Source organism: Euleptes europaea, chromosome 18, assembly GCF_029931775.1.
Source record: "Euleptes europaea isolate rEulEur1 chromosome 18, rEulEur1.hap1, whole genome shotgun sequence".
NCBI classification, from domain to species: Eukaryota; Metazoa; Chordata; class Lepidosauria; order Squamata; family Sphaerodactylidae; genus Euleptes; species Euleptes europaea.
The window spans coordinates 34,396,144-34,421,038 of NC_079329.1; the positions used below are offsets into that span (position 1 = coordinate 34,396,144).

Here is a 24,895-nt window from a genome sequence, read left to right on the forward strand (position 1 = left end):
GCCATATAGCCCAATGGCCAAAGCAGTCATTTTCTTCAGGGGAACTGATCTCTATTGGCTGGAGATCAGTTGTAATAGCAGGAGATCTCCAGCCACCACCTGGAGGTTGGAGAACCAAAACAGCACAGAAACAATATATGCAATGCTTAATTTTATAAGTGAATAAAGTGCAAAAGTGACAATATATACAATATAATACAACAAGATACAGGTAAGTCACCTGTATCTTGTTGTATTATATTGTATATATTTATTGTCACTTTTGCACTTTATTCACTTATAAAATTAAGCATTGCATATATTGTTTCTGTGCTGTTTTGGTTCTCCAATACTTCTACAGCACAGAGCCTTTGTTTTCTCCACCACCTGGAGGTTGGCAACCCTATGAGAGGCTATGCAGAGAAGGCTTGGAGGGTGCCTCTGCTTCCCCCGGTCCTCCCCCTCCTCCCAGGCGGGAGGGCAGCCAGCGGTGGGCCCTGGCAACAGAGGTGCCAGGGGAGCGCAGCTTGCAGCCCACAGTCGATCTGCAGGGGAGGGAGGGAGGGAAAATACAGAGAGAAAGGGAGAAAAACGGAGGGAGGGGAAGGAAGAAAAGGACGGAGGGAAAGAAAAGGACGGAGGAAGACAGAGAAAGAGACAGAAAAAGAGGGAGAAAGAGGGAGAGAAAGAAAGGGAGAGTGACAGAAAAAAAGAAGAGAGAAAAGCCTTCCCCCCCACATACACCCGGCCGCACATGCAGCCCGGCGCGACTGGGCTGAATTCTCGCCTCCCCCGCACACACACATGGCCACGCACGCAGCCCGGCACAACCGGGCTGAAGCCTTCCCACCTGCAAGGGCGGCGGCTTCTGCGGGCTGCAGCAAATGATGTTGTGGGCCTTTAACGGCCTGCGGGCCGGAGGTTTCCCACCCCTGGCTTAAGGTCATGTTTAAAATAAGGAGTGCTATTCTCATGTCCAGCCTTGGCCTTTTTCGACTTGTCAGAGAGCCTGAATGTTACCAAGGCAGACAATAATGTGGCAGATGAATAGGGAAGAGCCATTGGTTTGAAGGACTTGTTCCCACAGAGAGGTTCCTATACTTTGCTTGCTGAATTTAATATTACATTCTCCCCTGAGCAGGCAATTACTGTGCTCATAGGTTGTTAGCAATTGTCACCCACAGGAAAAGCAATATTTAAAAGCTGTCCTTATTGTATGCACTAGCAAAAAATTAAAGAGGTAAGGGATTTTGGTTTGGTTTATTGTTTTCTGCCATGGTGTACTTCAAAATTTCTACAGACAGAAAGTTCTTCACAATGTCTCCTCTGCCGCTGTCAAATAAGAACCAAAGATAAAAGTGGTGTTCTCTTCACATACATTTTCCCACTTCCCAAGTTAGTGCTACTGTGTATGGCCTTGATGATGCCACTCTTACCTGTTTCCATAGTACCTTGAGGCTCTACTACCTAAGAAGGATCTACATAAAAACCTTCATTAACTAAAAATCTGATACTAGCATCTAGGAATATAAAATATTCACTCACCTGTATGCATAGCTAACCAAGGAAGTTGACATCTCCCCAGCTTTACCTTGACTAAACTGGTTAAAAGTTCTTCCTGGCATACTAGTAGTAAAGATTATTAGAAACGGGAAAGCCTAGAATATGACTAAGCTGTTCTCAAGAACATGTCTCACTGTTACTAGACAAGTCAAGGTAAGTGTTTTCTTGCAAGGCCAAATGTGCATTAAATCCTAATATGACATGATTTGTGGAGGCCACCTAGTGAGTCAGGAGGTATAATATATTGGAGATTCTAACTGGGAAACTAATGCAGTAGAAATAACTCAAAATGGCTAGGCAATATAAGGACTACAAAGGATTTTTCTTCCCTTTCCCATGGTATTGATCAGAACAAGAAGCTTTTTGGTAGGTTATGATTTAGTAAGAACACATAGAGATGGGTTTGTAATTGACATATTGACTGCATGCTGCCTGATGTTAAGATTTTGGATATTATCGGCTGTGTAGATATCTGGTGGATAACTGGTGGTCATGATGCATGTTGGGATCAACAGTATTAAGAAATGTAATTGTGTGGCTGTGGGAGAAAAAAAAAGATCTTGCTTGCTAGATAAGGGACTTTGAAAATGCTCCAAAGTAGAATTTTCAGAAATACAACCTCTGTTCCACATGTAGGGCCAGTTAAGGAGACAGAATTGAGGGTTATCAGTGGGTAAGCATGAAGATGATGTTGGGAAGGCTGAGATGCATTCGGTTCTGGAGACCTTTTGGGACAAGCCACATCTGTACCTAAGAAAACAGCTCCACTTGAAGTGCAATGGAGCCCAAGTGTTGGGGTTTAGTGTGAAATATTTATTTATTTAGTTGTGGAGTAGTTTTTGAGCTGTCTAGGGGGAGGGCCTACAGACCCAGGAAGCATAATTTAGGAATGATACTGTTACACTCATCAATAATTGTTCAGAAGGGGAAGCTCAGGTACTTAGTAGTAAATGAAAACATAAATATAGTGTGATTTTCAGAAAGATACTGGATTGGAAGAATCACTGGGATACAATTATCCCTGTAACTAAACTCTACAGAAAGGGTACGGAAGGACGAACTGGCTTGGCATGGCTCTGTATAACAAAAGGGGAGTGTCCAGCTGGAAACCTAAGAGGAAGCAGCTCTTTACACAACCCCCACCCATTAATTTTGTACACACATGGCACTGGTCTCTTTGGCCATAACTCTTAAGAGCGATCTTGAGATGGGGGAAAAGCAGGGATTCAGCAAGTCAAGAAAAAGTAATTATGGGTGTCTTTATCTACCCCTCATACTGACTGGGTAATCATTCTAGTGTTCCAAGGCACAATCAATCACGAAACCAACAAAAAATGTGGCAGTCATAACATCTGGTCAGATCTGTAAGTATTGTTGAACTGATGTGGAACAGTAACCATAGATCCACCATATGAGAGGAAAGTTACCCTGCACAGCCAACATGGTCCCAGAGGGCTCCCTATGCCTAACCTTCCCCCTTCAAATGAGGAGAGATTATCATGCCTAATGGAGGTGCCACTTCCTTGTCTGGTGATCTTGCTATGTCAGCAAATGCTGCAAAACTGGCACTTTGCTGTTTCTAGCTTGGGGTGTGTGTGCGCGTACTATAACTGTCTGCAATCTGTTATGACTACGGCCTCATGACTGGCTAGGGTATAGAATAATAGAATAGGAAGGGACCACCAGGATCATCTAGTCCAACCCCCTGCACAATGCTGGAAATTCACAACTACCTCCCCCACCACACCCCCAGTGACCCCTACTCCATGCTCAGAAGATGGCCAAGATGCCCTCCCTCTCATCTCTGAACATTCACTGCAAGCCAGAAAAGGGAAGAGGGGGAGAGCAGGGAAGGTAAGCTCATAAGCCAACTAAAAGTTGACTGATGAATCCGCTTGGCTCAGAAGCTGCCAATCAACATCTGGTAGAAGAAAAAATTGAAAATTCAATGTGGGGAGAGCAGTGATTAAAAAATATAATTGCCAGCAACCTTATAGTGTCATTTTGGCTCCCATGTCAGACTGGCTGAGAATAGTACCTCCCATAGAGACCCTATTCTTGGCAACCTCACTATCAGAAGTCAGATGAGTGACTACCCCTGGTCATAGCCTTCTCTGCGTTACGCCTCCCTATGCACAGTTTTTTTGGGGGTATGCTAAAATTAGTATGTCAACTGTTTTCAGTTTAAATTTTCTTAAAGTTAAACAAACACAAGGAAAAAACATTTAAGGAAATAAGGAAAATTTTACAAGTACTATTACAATAAACATAACTTTTACATAAATCTTTGAATTTATTTGAACATTTCAAATCACACTTGATTTGGGTTTTCCCCCTTGAATCAAATATTACGGTTCAAGTATTTGTTGGGGTTAGTTTTAAGTCCTAACATGAGCTATTGAAACTAAGTCAAAATGAACAAGCTAAAATCAGATGACACTTTACATCCAACACTAATTTTTCTAAAAAACCAACAATGTGGATTCCTCCAGAGCTTGATACTTACGTGTGAGGGCTTTAAAGTTGCTCCCTCCTCCTCCCTCTGTCCACTAGTCTTTGGGAAACCATTGCTATTACTTCTTGTTCCTTACAACCCCAGCATCAGCAGTGACAGACACAAGTCTCCCCCTCCTTGCCAAGTCCTTCTCAGCATGTGAGCTACTGCTCACATCATGGCATCCAATCAACATGAGCTGGTAGAGGTAGAAATGCCCTCATGTAGGAACACATCATGCAGAATACCATTCAGTGCTGATTGTACTCAGAAGTGGAGAACATGCAGAGAGAGGTTCATGTGCTCAGCCCAGCTGCTACCAGAAAGAGATGAGAAAGGAGTGTGCAGGTCAACATATTGGGGGGACCACTCATCACATGTGGCAGAGGGACAAGAAACCCTTCATCGTGGCAAGCAGAGCAACTAAATTTGTGAACTGATGGTTGTATAGGTCATTCAAAGAACCTCAGGCCTGGATTTACTAAGCTTAAGTATCAGTTCTACCATCTTCTCACTGGGTGGTGATCTCAAAAATCAAAATAGAAAATTTGCTTCTGTATTTCTGATTTTGGGTTGACATCCTCAACCAGATTCAAAACTAAATTCAAACTGCATATGCCCACAAAACACTGAAAGCAGACCAGCAACTTAGTATTCATGACAAGTTATATTTCCGTGTTCATCATTTGTGTTCATCATAGAACAAGAGAATTTCAGAAAATACCCATCTGCAGTTTGCCTATGCTGCCAGCCAACTCGTATTTTTCATTCCCAGTGCTTCATAGTCAAGCATTTCCCCACTCACATCAAGTTAGAGTTGGTTTTAATTTTCTTTCACAAAAAAATCTCATGTGTGTCAGTAATGGCACCAAGCATATTCAAACATCACTGGGTCCAACATCATTTTACATGCATTATCTGACAGTCTTGCACTGAAGGTAAGCAAAGTAACAATAGCCAGACAAAAGTGATTGCAAGTCCAAAGTGAAGCAAAGCGGAGCCTTGCAAAGCTAAACAAACATTCTCATCATTTCTCCCTCAAGAACACAAGAAATAAAGTTTTCCTCCCTAAATGAGAGAGAACTTAAGTCCCATTTGTTATTCTTCCAGGATAGAAAGCAACTCTCTGCTAAACCACAGAATGCTCTGAGGGATTTGGGGAATCTGCATGCTGACTCTGGGACCTGAAATACCAGTGTCCATGAAAACAATCATGCTGCCCCATGTACTCTCCCCTTCTCTGTCACCTTGGAGCCAACGGTCCTTGAGAAAGATTAGAGCAATGATGGTTTTCCTGAGAGCATGCCAGAGGGCCCATTTGAAGGTCTATGACATGGCGGTTATAGTGGCAAAGGTTCTCTGCTATTGGTACATGTGCGAAATCGCAGTCAGAAAAAAAATATTTAGAGTGGTTTGGTCTCCCAACAGTTCCGATGGTGGAGTCCCACAGCAATAGTAAATTAGGTTTGAACTGTGAGAATTTTGCACGTTTCTTTGCTGCTAACTTCTCTCAGATACATTCTGAGTTGAAGAACAATTGACAGATTCAATAGCAGAGGAATACCAAGTTCTGTCTAATCCCAATTTCATGGATTCTGTCTACCTACTCTTCCTCAACAACACTGAAAGGCTTCTGGGTGTTGTGAAAACCATCACATGTAGATTAGATTGCAACACCTCCTGGCTGGTTAAAGTCTGCTGTGAAAAAATAGGTAGTCTACTAGGTACGATTACCAGTATCTCTTTCCCCACACTTACAAAAGAGGCAGTGATTCCTCCAATAATTAAGAAACCTTCTGCTTTGGTTTTCCTGACAAAGAAGCTCCTCGTAAGACATTCCCTCTTCTTCCCTGTCTGAATCCTGCTCTAAGTCAACCAACCTGAGTTTAACCTATAGATGGTGTGTGGGGTAAATACAGCCTAGTTGCTTGGCATTCCTGGGGTGGGGGAGAAGAGTTGGCTTTTATATGTTGACTCTCTACTGAAAAAAATGAGAATCAAACTGGCTTACAATCTTCTTCCCTTCCTCTTCTCACAACAGACACCTTGTGAGGTAGATGGGGCTGAGAGAGTTCTGGGAAGACTGTGACGAACCAAACATCACCCAGCTGGCTTCATGTGGAAGAGCGGGAAAACCAACCCGGTTCTCCAGATTAGAGTCCACCACTCTTAACCACTACACCATGCTGGCTCTCTTTAATGGGCCAGGAGTCACAGGGAGAGGGCTACCTGACTCTTAAGATGTTGCTTTTTTCTGGCTACAGTGGGTAGAAGACTTTGACTAGGAGATCCGTGTCATTTATTTCCTGGCAGTTTCTGTATTATTTTGTCCCATGTCCCTCGCCACAAAGCATTTAATCCATATATGAATTTCTGCAGGTAAATCCTCTAACTCTTCAATTCTTGGTCAGAGGGTTAGGAGCAGAGAGTCCATTCCAATTCACCTCTGCAGTACTAGCTTCCAGCTGCCTCCTGTGCGTTGCAAAAGTTGGCAGGAGAAGAAATGGGACAGGACAGAGATAACAGAGAAGCAATTTTTTTGAAACAGGGCCTTTTAACCAAAGAGGAATATAAACAAATAACTAGTGCTTGTAGGGAGAGTGTTAGGAAAGCTAAAGCTCAGTATGAGCTTAGGCTAGCGAGAGATGCTAAACACAACAAAAAAGGGTTCTTTTCCTATGTACAGAGTAAGAACAAGGACAAGATAAGCCCATGGTGGGGACCGGAAAGTGAAATTGTAACAGGAGATGAAGAGAGAGCAGAACTCCTCAATTCCTACTTTTCCTCAGTCTTTTCTTGTGAGGGAAGCGGTGCTCAACATGGCATAAACAGAACCCATGATGAGGGAAGGGACTTGCAGACGAGGATTGGCATTGGGGTAGTGCACAAACACCTAGTTTCTTTAAATTAAATCCTCTGGGCCAGATGAATTGCATCCAAGGGTACTTAAAGAACTAGTAGATGTAATTTCTGAGCCTCTGTCCATTATTTTTGAGAATTCTTGGAGAACAATTGAGGTGCCAGAAGACTGGAGGCGGGCAAATGTTGTCCCCATCTTCAAGGGGAAAAAGGAGGATCCGGGTAACTACCAACCCATCAGCTTGACTTCTATACCGGGAAACGTTTTTGAACAAATCATCAAACAGTCAGTCCTTGAGCATTTAGAAAGGATGGATCTGATTATTAAGAGCCAGCACAGGTTTCTCAAGAACAAGTCATGTCAGACTAATCTTATCTTCTTTTTTGAGAAAGTTACTACCTTGCTGGATCAGGGAATGCTGTAGACATACTTTATTTAGATTTCAGTAAGGCTTTTGATAAGGTTCCCCATAATATTCTTGTTGACAAATTGGGAAAATGTGATTTAGATCCTGTTGGGTGGATCTGTAACTGGTTGACAGATCACACACAAAGAGTGCTTGTTAATGTTTCCTCATCCACTTGGAGAAGAGTGACTAGTGGAGTGCCTCAGGGATCTGGCCTGGGCCCTGTGTTGTTCAACATCTCTATAAATGATTTGGATGAAGGAATAGAGGGGATGCTTATTAAATTTGCGGATGATACTAAATTGGGAGGGGTAGTAAATATGGTAGAAGACAGAGCGCGGATACAGGATGATGTTGACAAGCTGGAGAATTGGGCTAAAACTAATAAAATGCATTTCAAAAGAGATAAATGTAAAGTTCTGCATTTAGGTAGGAAAAATCAAATGCATAATTATAGGATGGGGGAGACTTGTCTTAGTAGTAGTGTGTGCGAAAAGGATCTTGGGGTCTTAGTAGACCAAACACTGAACATGAGTCAGCAGTGTGATGAGGTAGCTAAAAAGGCAAAAGCGATCTTGTGCTGCATAAACAGAAGTATAGTGTCCGGATCACATGCAGTGATGGTATCGCTTTACTCTGCTCTGGTTAGACCTCAGCTGGAGTATTGTGTTCAGTTTTGGGCACCACAATTTAACAAAGATGTTGACAAGCTGGAACGTGTCCAGAGGAGAGCAACGAAGATGGTGAGGGGTCTGGAGACCAAGGCCTATGAGGAAAGGTTGAAGGAGCTGGGTATATTTATCCTGAAGAGAAGACTGAGAGGGGATATGATAACCATCTTCAAGTACTTGAAGGGCTGTCACATAGAGGATGGTGCTGAATTGTTTTCTGTCGCCCCAGGAGGTCGGACCAGAACCAACAGGTTAAAATTAAATCACAAAAGTTTCCGTCTAGGCATTAGGAAGAAGTTTCTAACCGTCAGAGCAGTTCCTCAGTGGAACAGGCTTCCTCAGGAGGTGGTAAGTGCTCCTTCCCTGGAGGTTTTTAAGCAGAGGCTAGATGGCCTCTGTCAGCAATGCTGATTCTATGAATTTAGGCAGTTCATGAGAGGGAGGACATCTTGGCCATCTTCTGGTCACTGGGTGTGTGTGGGGGAGGTAGTGGTGAATTTCCTGCATTGTGTATGGGGTTGGACTAGATGACCCTGGTGGTACCTTCCAACTCTATGATTCTATGAATGACAAATAGGGTAGGCATGAAAAAAGGAAAGGAAGGGAAAAAGCAATCAGAGAGCTCTGAGGTAATAAAATATGCAGAGCTCTCTTATCCAATATACTCACCGTTGAGACAGGAAAAGAACTAAATGATGAAGGCATCAACTTAGGATGGATCAGGAAACCACAAATCAACTTCCTGCCTCTCTGAAATAGTGGGAAGAGCCCAGCAATCAATTTCATGGCCTTCAGTTTTAGGGAAGAAAGCAAGTTAAGTTTCTCCTGCCCCTGGGCCTCAACAAGTTTATACATAGCCCGTGTTTCCCCCTTACATTAGCATGACTCAATATTCTAATCCTCCCTCACCAACAAGGATTTGTATGAATGTTCCATGACATCACAGCAGCTCAAACCAATGGCAAGGGGTGAGTGCACAAGCTCAGAAGACAATCTGCCCTACTCCAAGAACAAATGCCTTTTTCAGGTCTACTGCACTAAAGCAAACAGACTTCCACTGCAATCACAATTCTCAGGCTTTTGAGCATTCACAGTCAAGGTGAATGAGATGTTATGATTAATTTTTCAATTTTAATCTTATTAGCAGCACAAGCCTGAATGCTCCATGCTGCCCTGCCTGGACCCTCCCTAGGGGGCAGCGAAAAACATCTCCATGGCCCATTAAGCCTCCATCCTCATTGCCAATTCCAAACGATTAATTCTGACATCTCACATTCACTCTGGGATACTGTATTATCAGCCCTGCTTACCACACTCTCTGTTGTACAAGGCCCTCTTCGTTTGTATAAGAATTCATGAAAACTCAAAGAGAAGCTGCACACCAAAACATTAAACTCTTTAAAAAGATTCAGTAAGGACTAGAGACCTATAGATGGAGTGGGACCAACACCATGCAAGTTAAAAGTGAGCCTTAACAGAAATGGTATGATATAGTATGGAGGGGCAAGTGGGCCATGCATCCCGAGAGAAACTCTCCATTCCAAACTCTGATGTTCTCAATCCTGCTGACCTATAAGGTATCTCCTAGCAAGGGCTGGGTTGCATTAAGTCTACTATGACATCTGAAGTATCCCTTTGTCTTTGAGACAGTCTTCCACCCGCACCCGATAAACTTATTGTGCACCTTTTTGCAGAACATGGCTATGGGTACCCTTTCATACTTAGATCAAGTATGCAGCTCTCCTCTTCTGAATTTTTTTGCCAATCCTCACTGAACTACAATGCCTAGAACCACAAATGATACTCCAGCAATTCCCCAGTCTTCCACATGAGCAGAGGACTCTAATCTGGTGAACCAAGTTTGTTTCCCCACTAGTACACACGAAGCCTGCTGGGTGACCTTGGGCTAGTCACAGTTCTCTCCAAACTGTCTCAGCCCCACCTATCTCACAAGGTGTCTGTAGGGGGGAGGGGAAGGGAATGAGATTGTAAGCCACTTTGAGACTCCTAAGGGTAGAGGAAAACGGGGTATTAAAACCAAACTCTTGCGTAGATTAATTTTAGATGGGTATGTCACAAGAACTTTTCGGTAATGCGGGCCTTGACTAATTTTCTTCTGCTCTAGAAATCAGCCAAAAATTGTAGTCGGCAGAATTATTTTTCAGCCTTCAGGGTTTTGTATTTTAATTAACATATTTTCCAAACACTGCTACCACAAAATCTACTAGTTAATGCTTCACGGTTTCTAGTAATTGTATTCAGGTTATGATGCGAGAAACCCACAAAGATGTATCAACAGTACACTCCTATCTGGGATGGTCATCCTCTTCCACTGAATGCACAGCTTCAGGAGGGACGCACATGGAGCGCTGAGGGAGGTAGGGGACACCCGCCTAGCCAGCCAGATCAGCCGAATCAAACCTGGCGATCAATGGGGTGACAGATGTCGCAGCTAGATCGCCCTCACAAAGATATATCAATAAATTTATTTCTAATTTTATTTACTTCATTTATACCCTATCTTTCTCCCCCGTGGGGGACCCAAAGCTGCTTACATCATTATCCTCTCTTCCATTTTATCCTCACAACAACCCTGTTGGTTAGGCTGACTGTGTAACTGGCCTAAGGTCAGCCAGTGAGCTTCCATGGCAGAGTTGGTATTCAAACTCAGGTCTCCCAGATACCAGTCCAACACTTTTAACCACTATACCACGCTGGCCCTCATATAAATATGGGGGTAACATGGGTTGCTGTCACAGTAAAATCATTGCTGAGAATACTAGGCACCATAATGAAATTCCTAGGTGCCAAGGCTATCGGGCACCTGGGATTTGTCAAGCCCTGCTATAATGACTACCACATTTTAGTAACTTTGTTATTTTAGATCAAACCTTCACAGGCAAGGAGTTCAAAGGAGCACCCACAGCATAAACTTTTGTCTTGCCTTTTACTATTCCTAGTAAGAGAGAAGAAAAAGCTAACAAATATGAAATTTAAAAACTGACACGACAAATCAGGCCAAAAAACACTTGTGAACAACCCACATCCTAATACACCACAAGGATGGAAACTTTTACATAAAGTATTTTTCCACCTACTATGCATGCATCCTTAACTCTAAACTTTAAGAGTACATTCCTTAACATATTAGCTACAACAGACTGATTATCTTCCTTGCTCTGGAAGTCATTTAAAGGGGGGGATGAAAGTGGTATATTCACACAATGTTTACGTCCACATATACACACTTTCAGTCCCCTGGTAAAATTTTGGTGTTCTGGTTACAGAACGGAACTTCGACACTTACCATGAGGGTTCCCTTCTGCTCTGAAGTAAGGATGGCATCTTGATAGTTGGGTGATTCCCACTGGCTGCTCAGGGAGGCAAGACTAAACTTCCTCTTCCTGTCTCCCAGGTGAGAATCTCCTCCTCAGTTTAAACACTTTCCCCAAGATAAACAGGAGAAGACAGGAAGGAAGAAATGGGAAAAAACACATAACAGCAACACAAACAGGTAAAAACTGTTACAACGAAAACACTCAAGTGTTAGAACGTTAAAAGGAAGGTTGCCCCCCCTTTTTTGGTAGAGAGATCTGGTTCGTCTCCTTGGCCACTTGTCTGCACTATTGATAACCACCCGAAGGAGAATTGCTGTCACGTTGGTGCACGTTCGCCACCCAGTCTGAATTTCTTATTTCTCTCCTTGACCTTCAGGCAAGATGCCCTCCTTATCTGAGAACAGAAGGAACCCTCAAGGTCCAAGGTTCTGTCCTCACTCTGAGGAAGAGGGCATCTTGATAGTTGGGATGTCCAAGAGCGCCAGTTTTTGCAGACTGGTGTGTATCACTAGGAAGGCCAAACTGAGCCATACTTTTACCCAAGAGCAGGATGGGGACATATGAGATTATTCGTTAGTTTACTTTTAGGACTCATATCTGCTTGTTGGTTACGTAGTGTGTGAATTTTAAACATTACTGGATTCGTACATTTTATGTGAGGGTGGGAAAACTGAATGTTGTCGAGCTTTAAAGTCTGCGCTGAATTGGTCTTTTGACCGCAATAAATGATGATTGATTGATGTCCAAGAGCAGTGTCCCTCTGTCCGAGTAGGAAATAATCCTCATCCAGCACTAGTTGCAATATTCTTCTCCCAAAGGTTGCATTGGCTGAAGAGAAGGAATTCAACTTGTAATGTTTGACAAATGTTGAAATGGACAACCAGGTAGCCACTCTGCATATCTCCTCTACCAACACCTGATGATCAAAGACGGTGGAGGTGGTTGTGCTACGGATTGAGTGTGCAGTGATGCCAGTAGGTACTGCAAATTGTTGGCCTTGTATGCCTGTATGATGCATTGTCTGATGTTGTAACTGATTTCTTCCTTTGACATTTTCTTCCCAGGGATATGAATAGGAAGTCTGTTTTCCTAATTGCCTCTGTGAATCTAATATAAATGCAAAGCACATGTCTAAGGTCTAGTCATGTATGCCATGGTTTTTTCCTTGCCATGCTTTGGATGTGGACAGAATTACCGTAACTGAATTTCTTGTTCTCTGTGGAACACAGAATTTACCTTTGGGACAAAGGTGGGGTCCGGTCGTAGAACCTGCCTATCTATAAGGAAAATGCAAAGCCCTTCCTTGCAGAGAGAGCCCCAAGTTCAGAGACCCTACAGGCTATAGTCACTGCCATCAGGAACAGAATTTTCATACACTTGAGACCTCTCTCAAAGGTCTGAAAGGAGCTGAGGTCAGTGCTATTAATACAATGTGTAATCTCCAGGTTGAAAACCTGTGGCCAGAAGAAGGACTAATCTGAGTTACCCCTTTGAAGAAAGAATTAATGTCCAGACGTTTTGTCAGAGGATAATAATCCGTCTGGGGAACTACTGTCACTATGGCCGCAGCTTGTCTGCACAAGGTGAATGGGCCAACATTTTTGATGCACTCCATGCTGTAGAAAGGCTAACACATTTGTCTACACCAGGGTTTAACAGGTAAACATGTTTGCATAGGCACCATCTTAAGAATGCCTTCCATGACAAGTTGTATAACCTCCTAGTAGATAGCTTTCTCGAGGCTAAAATGGTGTCAGCGACATCTGAATCGTGACCTAGGTCTAGCAACCTGTTCCTTTCAATAGCCATGCGGTCAGACCCAGCCATTGCATGTCTGGATGCCATACCGGGCCTTGTTGTAGCATATTCAGGCATTCAGGAATGTGCCACAGCTCCTGTACTGTTAACTCCATCAGTGATGGAAACCACGGTCTGCGAGACCATTCTGGGGCCACAAAGATGACTAGTGCCTGCTCTTGACGTACTTTCCTTCAGAATTACCAGTAACGGTGGAAAAGCATACAGCAGCCCTCAAGGCCCAGGTGACATCAGCACATCCACTTGTGCTGCCCCTGGGCGGTGATACCTGGAAAAGAACCATGGCAGTTGATTATTTGAAGCCGAGGTGAATAGATCCACCTTCGGGACTCCGAATCTGTCCACAATCTGTAGAAAGGTCTCCCTTTTGAGTATCCACTCGTTTTTGTCTACAGATTGTGAGTTTAGCCAATCCGTCTGTATGCTGAGTGAGCCCTGGATGCGCTCTGCATAAATTAACAGCAGGTGGGCTTCTGCCCAAGATAGGATCCCTTTGGCTTCCCGAAGTAGGGCAGTGGACCTGGATCCACCTTGTTTGTTGATGCAAACTTTTGTCGATATATTGTCTGTCCTAATGAGGATGTGTTGACTCTACACTGACAATTGAAATTCCAGTAGAACCCTCTTGACAGCCCTTAGCTCCAATATATTCATGTTTAGACTCCTCAGCTGACCATGCTGGCGTCTGTAAAGCTCTGCACTGGAGGGTTGTGAAAGTATGCCTGGCCTCTGTTCAAGCTGTTGGTACACCAGGTCAGTCTTTGCTTGTCCAATGAGGTTAGCATCACACTCTTGTCCCTCTTCGTTAGGATCGCCTGCTGATAAAGCTCAAAGGAACCACTGCAGTGGCCTGGAGTGAAAGCAGGCCCATGGTACTGACACTATCATGAGGCTTAGGAGTCGGGTCAGAGGTATTAACTGTGTCTGTCTGGCCTTGATCGTGGTCTTGGCCAAGCCTAATATCTTGTTGATCTTTTCCTCCAGGAGGAAAAGCCTGTTCTCTCTGTTGATGACCACCCCTAGATGTTGTAGTCTCTGAGTTGAGGTGACAGAACTTTTCTCTCTGTTCAATAGGTAGCCAAGGGCTTCCAGAATCTGGATGACCTTGTTGGTATGTTGGACTGCTTGTTCTTTGGCTGGAGAGCAGATCAGATTGTCATCCAGTTATGGTTAAATCTGGATTCCCTGTCTCCGAGCCAGTACCACCAGTGTCATTAGCACTTTAGAGAACACCCGTGAGGCTGAGTCTAGACCGGACGTGAGAGTTCTGAATTGGAAGTGGTGATTTAGGTATGAAAATCTGAAAAACTTGCTGTGTTCTTTGTGAATAGGAATGTGCAGGTGGGCCTCTCTGAGATCTACGGGTGTCATGAAGGCTCCCAGAAGTAAAGCTTCAGTAATCGACCACAGTGTCTCCATGGAAAAACATTTTTGTGTCACAAACTTGTTTACGTATTTGAGATCGAGGAGGGATTTCCAATCTCCGTTTTTCTTGGGAATTGTAAAAAAAAAATGGGAGTCAATCCCTAAGCAGCATTTGCCTTGTGGGACAGGCTCAACTGCTTTTATCTGTAAGAGATGTTTGATGGTGGCTAGAGTCCTTGCATGTTTCTCCGCCTTGAGGGACCTGGGGAAAGGAAGGAAACGGTCTGTGGGGAGACTGTTGAACTTGATGGCATAGCCAGACTGAATGATTTGTTGTACCCAGAGGTCAGGCTGTAACTGCAACCACTGGGTTTGAAGCTGTTGTAGTCTCCCTCCCACTTCCAGTGATCTGGCGTCACTGCTTGCCTTGTTTGGCCAGCCTCTCATTCCAATCAGGTCAGTATTGGACTCTCTTGTTGAATCTCGATACCCTGTGAAAGGACCCTCTGCTACTTTGCCACAGTTTCCTTGTTTCCATTCTGGGATGCAATACAGTGTGATGGAAGCGAAAGGGAGGCAATGATGTGAACCCCCTGAAGTCCTTTCGTATGTTTTTGGACATGGCTTTCATTTTATCCCTGGTGTCCATCAGGATTTTGCCTTGTTTTCCCCCAAGATGTATGTCTCCCTGGAAGGGATAGGCCATTACAATTGACTTGGAGTGTGGGTCAGCCTACCAGGCCCTCAACCAAAGAGCTCTTCTTGTGGTGGCTGCAGCAGCCATGGAACAACTTGCAAAAGTCGTGGTATCAAGGGATGTGTCTGCTATATGCCTTCCCTCTGCTGCTTCAGGCCAAGGGGACAGCAGGGCATCCACCTGTTCCACTCTTGGGTGTTGGTGTGTGTGTGTGTGTGTGTAAAGTGCCGTCAAGTTGCAGCCGACTTATGGCGACCCCTTTTTGGGATTTTCATGGCAAGAGACTAACAGAGGTGGTTTGCCAGTGCCTTCCTATGCACAGCAACCCTGGTATTCCTTGGTGGTCTCCCATCCAAATACTAACCAAGGCTGACCCTGCTTAGCTTCTGAGATCTGACGAGATCAGGCTAGCCTGGGCCGGTTGATACCGGTAGAAAAACCAAGGTCGAAGGTGGTTTGAAGCCGACGCAAATGGGTCTACGTTTGGGGTTCCAAGTTTGTGCACAATTTGCTGAAAAAAACTCGTTTTAGGGACCGAAAAAAACTCATTTTAGGGACCACTCGTTTTTGTCTATGATCTGCCTGCTTAGCCAGTGTGCCTGCACGTTTCAGGCTCCCTGAATGTGTTCTGCATATATTCATTGCAGGTTGGACTCAGCCCACAACAGAAGGCCCCTTGGCTTCCTGGTGTACGACCTGAACCCCCCCTTGTTTGTTTATGTGCGCCTTTGTCGAGATGTTGTCTGTCCTGATGAGGACATGCTGACCCTTGATTAGAGGTTGGAACTCCAATAGTACCCTCTTGATGACCCTAAGCTCCAGGATTTTGATACTCAGGCTCCTCTTCCTGCAACTAGACCCCCTGGGCTGGAAGATCTAGTAGTGCTGCTCCCCAGCCTAGGAGACTGGCATATGTGAAGATCTGCAACCGTGGTTTGTGGAAGTACAGTTGACCTCTGCCCAAGTTGTTGGCCCTGGTCCACCAGGTCAGGCTCCACTTGACCATTGGAAGTGGTAGCAGCCTCTTGTCCCTCTTTGTTACTATTTCCTGTTGGTAGGGATGCAGGGACCACTATAATGGTCAGGAATGCAGGCGGGCCCACGGCACTGACCCTATACATGAGATCATGAGGCTTTGGAGACGAGTCAGGGACATCAGATGTGCTGACCATGCCTTGATCGTTTCCCTGGCTAGGGTTGATATTTCGGTGTTCTCCTCCAGAAGCAGCAGCATGTTCCTTCTGCTGTCAATTATGACCCCTAGGTGTAACAGGCTCTGAGATGGAGTGAGATTGCTTTTGTCCCTGTTTAGAAGGTATCCATGGTCTTCCAAGATTTGAATTACCGTGGAAACGTTGTTGAGGGTCTGAGCCTTGGTTGGAGCACACATCAAGATCCTGTCAAGATATCAATGAATCTGTATTTCTCTTCTCCTTGCCAGAGCCACTAGAGTGAACAAATCTGGAAAATACCCTGGGTGCCGATGCGAAACCAAATGGCAGGGCTTTGACCGGGAAAAGTTGGTCTAGATATGCAAACCGGAGGTATCTGTAGTGTCTTCTGTGTACGGGAATATGTAGGTAAGCCTCAGTGAGATCAATGGAACTCATGAAGGCCCCTGGTCATAGGGCTTCAATGATCGAGCACAGTGTTTTTGAGCCACGAACCTGTTGACATGCTTGAGGTCCAAAATAGCATGCCAGTCTCCGTTCCTCTTTGACACTGCGAAGAAGACTAAGTAAACCCCTAAGTATAGTTCTGTAGTGGGAATGGGTTCAATCGCCTGAATGCATTGAAGGTGTTGGATCGCCTCTAATGTCCTTGTATGTTTTTCCAACCTGAGAGATCTGGGAGAAAGAAGAAAACAGTCTGGGGAAGATGGTGAATTCTATAATGTAGCCTGATTGAATGATCTGTAGTACCCAGCAGATGGGATGTGACCAGGTCCATTGGGCTAGAAACAGTTGAAGTCTTCCCCCCACCTCCAGAAGCCTGGCATCATTGCTTGCCCAGTTCAGTTTATCTGTCAATCCTATCGGAACGGTAGGGATGGAAATGGGATGGTCTGTTGAAGGGCTCCCCCGTGAAAGGTACCTCTGTTGCTTGACCACTGCCTTTTCCTTTGGTTTAACCTGACGTGTGGCAAGGTGTGGTAGGACCTCAGGGAGGACATTGAGGGGAAAACCCTGCCATCTTTTCTTAAATGTTTCGGCACAGCCATCTTCTTGTCCGTCTCCACCAGGATCCTATTAAACTCCTCCCCAAACAGCATGTTGCCCTGGAATGGGTAGGCCATAACAATGGACTTTAAATGTGCATCTGCTTGCCACGCCCTGAGCCAGAGTGCTCGACTCGTGGAGGAAACCACAGCCATTGCTTGGGCTACAAAGATCATAATGTCCAGGGATGTGTTTGCTAAGAAGGTAACTGCCTTTAAGATGCAGTTGACTCCCCTCTGTAGCTCTTCTATTATCCCCAGGAATGAGTTGGCTTAGTTTGTGGTCCCAAACTATGGAGGTTCTGCATATGAGGGATGCTGTTGCTGAGGCCCTGATGGCAAGGGCTGCGGCATCCTGAGATTTTTTGGAGGCAAAGTCAGCCATCCTATCTAGAGAATCCTTCATAGAGCTCAAGCCGTCCATGGCTAGTAAGCCAGTAGACTGTAGGGCTGCAACTGGGGCGTCCACCAGGGTACCTGTAGCATTTCCAAGGCCTGGGGCGCCAGGTTGTAAAGCTTTTTGGTGGCAGCTGGGAACTGTCTGTTAGCCAGGGCTTTGTCCCATTCAGCCCTGACCAATGACTTAATCTGACACTAGCCATTACACCATATTGGCTTTCATGAGTTGGTTGCTGTTCAACAGTGGCAAGCATCCAGGCCTGAATGAATCATGCAAGTTATGTGATAGCAAGACGCCCGGTGGCTGCTGAGGGGCCTGGCCCCAGTAAGTCCTTCCTCAAAAACCAAAACAACCCTGGAGAGGGCCAAGCTCCTTCCCCTGCCTTCTACTGACAAGCTAAAGCTTTAAGGCTGGCAATACTGTTGTGGTTGCCTAGCATCAGCCACAGAGGACATCTGTTTCTTAAAGCTACAGATGCTTCTTCTATCATTGGGTGTGTGTTTTTTAATCCCCTCAATGTATTTTTTATTTTAGATTTTTTTTCCAAAACCTGGCTCTCAGGTTTGCAGAAAGATCTGTCTAGTCTGTGCCTGGCCCCAATCTGTACATTTAAGTTTCCACAGATGGGCCATGTTAAGAATTAACTCTATTGCTGACACTACTCAGCAATTCAAGGTACTATCACACACAAAAACCTCCATAAACTTGGCCCCTTGTATCTGCAGGACTGCCTCTCCATCTATGTTCCACAATAGCTTTGTTCATCTGTTCAGAGCCTTCTGCAGGTGCCACCTTGCAAACAGGAAAGACCGACAATCACCCATACACATGCTTTCACTGTTGTGGGACCCTACCCTGTGGAATGACCTTCCTGAGGAGATCAGGAGGACTCTCACACTTCTGTCACTCTGCAAATGATGTTATCTCGAATCGCTCCAGAGGGCTTTTCTATAAAGCTAATAGGGCTGTTTTATAACAGAATGGTTCAGGAAGGCATTTTTATAAAGGGAAACAGACTGCAGACTATACCATTGTGTATAGGACATATTATCTGTTTTACTGCATTTATTACCCCATTGTCATCACACTGATGTAATACCATTTTTTCTTCATTATATGTGCATTTCTGTATCATATTTAATATGCTATTCTTATTCAGATCCCAGTAACCATGCAACAAAAATAATTCGGGCTGCTGTGAAAGGCAAATGGTTGTGCATTGGCAACTACGAGAGGAATACAGTAGATTCCTAGCTTAAACTAATCTACACTATAGTAGATTCCAAGCTTAAACCAACCAAGAAAGCCTCATGACATCATGAAATGTGTACCCGGCTGGGTTGACAGAAGTTGGGACAGTTAAGTCAGTAAATTTAAGCTCAACAATGTCCAAAAATAATTCCACAAACAACACTTTAAAACTGCAGTGTATGGTTCTGTTGACAGAGATACAAAAACACTTCATTGCAGGGATTTCAGATCTAATCAGAATCCCCCTTCCACGATCACCACCATAAGGATAGGCAATTTCTTCTGCCTGAATACTAAAAAAATACATCCACCTATGAAAATGCTTGTGTGCTGACAAATGGGGGGGGGGGATATAAAGAGAGCTATAATTTGACAGGAACACTGGGAACAAGTCAAGCCTGGACCCTCAGGGGCTTTCCTCAGAACTGGCAGCTGCCCAGGTCCAGGGGGTGATGATGGACATAAGCCATGCCCATTACCTTTCCGCACACCGCTGGCCCCAGCAGTGCCACCAGAACTTCAATAGCTTGCCTCAGATGCTTCAACAGAGAACCAACCCTGCATGCTGAGCAAAATGGTGTGCTGCTTACTGCCTTGATCCTCCATATTGCACAACTGACGCACCCACCCCCTATGCTCCACCATGCTTCTCTCATCTGAGCAGGGCTTTCTGAGGGTGCCAACCCAGAAATGGGCAAAATCAGTAACTGTCCATACACACGCCTTCTCTGCTGTGGCCCCCACCATATGGAAAATGGCCTGCCTGAGGTCGTCAGGGGGGCTCCGACTCTCCCGGCTTTCCGCATACTGTGTGGAACCAAATTATGCAAGAGGGATTTTCTATGCAGATAATAGGGTTGCACTGTACAAAATGGTTCACAAAGTTACTTGGATAAATGATTATGAACTGTGGTCTGCACTACTGTGTATAGCTTGCTGTAAGCAAGATCGTGCTAGGTACTTTTACATCATTTAATATGTCATATTAATAATTATGTTTTGCTTCAGTTCTGTTTTTAGGCTACTTACTGGTTGGTTCCAGATTTCTACAACCCTCCTCTACTGTTTATTGCATGTCCCATCCTGTTGACTGCATTGACTCACTCTGTGTAATCCACCTAAAGTCCTAGTGAGAAAGGCGGATTATAAATAACATAAATAAAAATTAAAGCACTAAAATAAATTTAATTTTGACAGGCACATCAGTACTGCATGTACTTCAATTCCCCTCCCCCACCAATGAACAAAAGCATCACCCCCCCCAAAGGCTTCAACATTTCTGGAAATTTTACTTCTCTAATCCTAAACCTCTCTCAGGACCGACAACATTAAGATTTTGTTCGTTTTTACTATAATCTGACTTTTGACCCCTCCCTTCAACTCAAGCATTCTATTTATAGTTACAAAATAAACAATGATCTCTTTGAAAAATATTTTCCTAGGCTACCAGGCCTTAGAACCAGGGTGGGCAGCTGAAATCCACCCGTATACCATGGATTGGATCACAATGGAATGTGACCATTCCTGTATATATTACTGATACCTTAATTTTTTTAATTTGTATTTTCTCTCTTTCTGTATAAAGGCAATCAGACATGCATTCAAGTTTATGCCTGTAAAGGGGGGGACTGATTGTGGCTGCAATGAAATTTCAACACCTGGACATTTTCTCTCCATGCTGTTATCAGTCAGGATATTGCTGTACTGTTTGTGTAAACACTAAGCCCTTACTACCTACCACCATCTCAAAGCTTGTAACAACAAATTCAGAGTAAACAGAAGAAAGCTCTAAATTTAGGCAGGCTCTTTTGACTCACTAAGAACCCTGTGTTCCCGCCTACCCGCCCACCTCAGTCAGCAAAGAAAAGAGGACAGAGTCAGGCCATAGTGTAACACACGTGTGTTACACACACACATCCAGGATTGTGTAAGAGCAAGCATGCTTGGGAATGTATTTCAACCCTTAATGGTAACTCTAGCAAGAAGACCATAGCTGGATTCCATCGGACCCCGCCTAGCATTCTAGTTTCCATGAGCCACAGCAACAAGCCTGGCTGCCTCCAACAGTGTGATGATTGCTCCGCTGTAGGAGAAAATCAGGAGACGCTAGGACAACTTTTTGGCAGCCAGACACATCTTACAGCTCCACAGCAAAACACAGAACGGTACTCTCTGTCGTGAAAACAGGGGCAGTGGAAGCTCTCCACGTGCAGCCAGGAGAACAGCAGAAGGGTATGCAGTGTGGCAAACTAGGCAACAGCAGACGCGGGCAAGCCTCAACCAGTGCTGGAGAGTTCCTTACTGGAGGCACTTGCTTGTGTTTTATAATGTGCATTATATGCACATTCTGTACCCAATTCAGGGCCAGTGCTGTGCCCCTACCTCTAATGCCCTTTTCTCCCTTTCCCACCAGTCTTCTAAATTCCTTCATGTTTTGCAGCTTGCATGTATACATAAGAGCATAAGAACATACACATGACACATATGACTTGACCAGTATAATCTACAGTCAGTGGCCTAACTGAATTATCTGCTGTACATGAACTGGAATTCTCTGCACCACAGAATCGCTAACTGTCCTTGAGACTAGACTCAGAATCAGTTCTCTATATGCAAAATCAGTAATCCAGAACAATCAGTAATAAATCCAGAACAAAAATGTTTGATACCTTAATATGCTACATACATGTGCTATACAAGTTACTTGACATGCGGTTTTTTTGGTGGGGGGAACCTGACCTCTTTGACTGATCTGCATTGCATGCATATTTACTTCCCACTTTGTGCTTGTGACACAACTATAGTATTATGTTACGTTTACTCATTTTACCGACTTATATGCCTGAAGATGACCGCTGGCAGCCTGATATTATGTGTGGATGGGACTGCTTGTTAGCGAGATTTGAGGAACACAGGACTCTTCCCTGAGCCACCATTTTGCGACTGGCTCCAGCTGGTGGATCCCAAGGTTCCTGTTTTGTTTCGAATAGATCCCACATGTGAAATTGGCCCACCCCATCCAACAAGACCCTGATATAGCTGGCTCTCTTGCTAATCCAAGACCTGAGGCAGATATTCCTGGCTGGCAAGCACTAACATGTGCACCCACAGATAGACCAGTTCGCAAGATCATACAACTTTCAACTAATGACTACAGAGTGACGCCCCATAATAAATTATGAAAAGGCATTGATAAAAAGGCAGGGTCAAGTTAATGTAAATATTGGACAGCCAAGCCCAGTTATAAATTCCACTCCCAAAGACTATAGAGTTCACAGAGCAAAAGCCAATTGTTCCATTACTTGTAGCTGTTGCTTGACATCCAACCTTTGTTTCCTTCTGTTATTTCTCTAACTTTAGATAGGGTTTGCTAAATGAGTAAAAAGTAACTATCTTTTTTGCCTATTCAGCCCTGTTTTTTCTCCCCATGCCCTTTCAAGTTTTGATCCCAACTCTTGATAATTGTTTGTCTTCAGACAAGACAGACCTTGCAGGATGCTGATGCAGAAAGGAATCCTCATACATCAAAATCATTCATGCATCATGGTTACCCAACCCCAACTACCCAGTTTTCACCAGCTAGGGCTAAAATGTTTTACATCAAATATTTCGATTCTGGTAAGAATTTAACTTCTTCCAGCAGGGACAAGTGAACATCTGCAATCTCCAATTTACACAGAACGGGTCATTTGCAGAGATCCTCAATGATTCATTAGGAAAATAAATAGCATGATCCCGTAACTGAATAAAATTTCGCACCCAAATAATCCAAGATAAACTATTTTGACCATCTCTTTGAAGCAGAACTGCATTTCAATCAAAGCCAGGAAGCCAGACAGGAGCCAATAGGGAAAGGAAAAACAGTACAGTAGGCTGGACTTCCTTACTTTTGCACTTGATGTACACACTGAGATAAAGAGGTGTGGTTATTTCCATCCAAGCAAGCATAAGTCAAGTTGTTTATACTGAATGGTATCACTCTTCCTCATGATACTCACCTAGCATCATTTTTGTTATTTTACATTATGTTATCTATTTTACATTTTAGGATAAGTTCTAAATCTAAAAATGTAAAGCTTTGGGTGTTGCTCCTTCCCCACCCCAAGCCTGGTGCTACTCACAGTGGTATATGGTGCTGTTCAGTGTCTGCTTTGGTCAGTTCCTCCTCTTCGATATCAGACTCCCCACCCGAGCTGCTGTCTGTAACATCAGAGTCAAACGCTTGCTCACAGGACCGCAGGTTAGCCATCCCACTGGCAGTAAACCTCTCCAGTTCCTCGGAGATGGCATCACTTTTTAGGAAGCTGCTCAGTCCTTCTGAGCTACTTGTCTCGCTTGCGGCTTTCCTCAAAGCGGCTTCTGCCTTGCGGGTCAGCATCAGCTGACTCCGGTGTCTCAAGGAGTCCAAAGCCGGCAACTTGCTCAGAGTCTTCTCCAAGAAGCCACCCAGCTGTTGCTGGATGTGCCGCTCCACCTGCTTGGCCTGCACCACCTGCAAGCGCTTTTGTAGCCTGCGAGCACGGTTTTCAATGTCTGCCTGCCGCCGCAATAACACTTTTGTCCTCATATCTGGTTCCAGGGTACTGAAGGAGCTGTTTGGCAGAGAGATCTTCTGCTCTTCAGGTTTGCTGCTCCCAAGTTCAGAAGGAGCAGGCACACCGGACAACGTCAACAACCTGTTCTCCCCACTGCCCCCTTCAAACCCGTGTTCTGGGGGATTTAGGATACGCTTATTTGCAGTGCCATTATTGCTAAGCAGAGCTGTATGCTCCACATCAAGGTTTCTGTGTGGAAGAGTGCAATTGGTCAAACATGATTTCGGGTCCCCCAAATCAGAACCCCCAGGCCTATTAGAATCAACATCCTGGAGGGTGGCAGAAGGGACAGGACGCTTCCCGCCATTAAGCGAAGCAGAGTTTTCATGATCTGAACTGTTACTCTTAGCTAACTTTTTAGCCAATCCATTGACCGGTGCTTGCGGCAGAGGTGTCTGATTACTCGTACTCATGGTTTTTAGGTTTTCCAAGGAAAACTCCAACACTGGTTGCCTCCCCAACAGGTCACTAGTTTTCAAGAAGGACTGAGATAACAGAGAGTGAGACTTAAGGACTGTCTGTTTGTTGAAGACCCCTTGAAGTTTCAAAGACTCCTTTGGAGGAACAGATGTTACATCCGAGCAGAGGTAGGATGCCACCAGGGGTTGCAGCTTTCCCAGCTCTTCCTTTGTAGGGTTATTTCGAAAATCTAGACTGGAATCCTCAGCTTTCCTTTTGGTGCCGTTAGTGGTGACAAGTATGTTGTTGGCGTTGCCGTTGTTCTCGGCACTGCCAGGAGACAGGGCGGAGGATGGGGGAGCCAGTTTGAACCGGATGTGGTGAGCTTCAGCTGCTGCGTCAGTGAGAGCAGGCGCCATAGTAGCCATTCAGCACCGAGAGATGGGAAGTCCAACCTCTCCCGCTGCAGAGGCCAGCTCTGCTGTTTTCTACTGCCTCGCCAGAGGGCAGCCTAAAATAAATAATTAAGAAGTCTAATTAGGACAGAATTAACGCAGATAGGACATCAAGGCAGTTGTCATAAACAATACATGTTTGCTTAAGTACCATGACATAATTACAACTTACAACCAGTGTGGAATAGAAGCACCCAATTCCCTATAAATCACCCCAAATCCCAGGGGAAGCATACACAAAACACTATTATTAGAAGTCTGAAATCTTGCTTCATCAAAAGTTGGCAAGCCAAAGGTAACCGGGTGTTAAGCAAGAAGGAGGTGCCGTCAGGTAAGGGACAGGACCAAATGCATGTGGTCATGGACTGGGGAAAGAGATAAAAAAG

The 24,895-nt window shown here is 44.5% G+C and overlaps 1 protein-coding gene across 2 annotated transcripts in view; it reads right to left on the reverse strand.

The window, feature by feature from the left end:
• KANSL1 (KAT8 regulatory NSL complex subunit 1) overlaps positions 1-24,895 on the reverse strand; it is a 181,775-nt gene that overhangs the window by 138,142 nt on the left and 18,738 nt on the right. For both annotated transcript variants that reach the window (XM_056863920.1, XM_056863919.1), the window contains exon 2: positions 23,182-24,565. In XM_056863920.1, coding sequence (XP_056719898.1) covers positions 23,182-24,482 — 1,301 coding nt within the window. In that variant the 5' untranslated portion in view covers positions 24,483-24,565. The remainder of the gene's footprint in view (positions 1-23,181; positions 24,566-24,895) is intronic.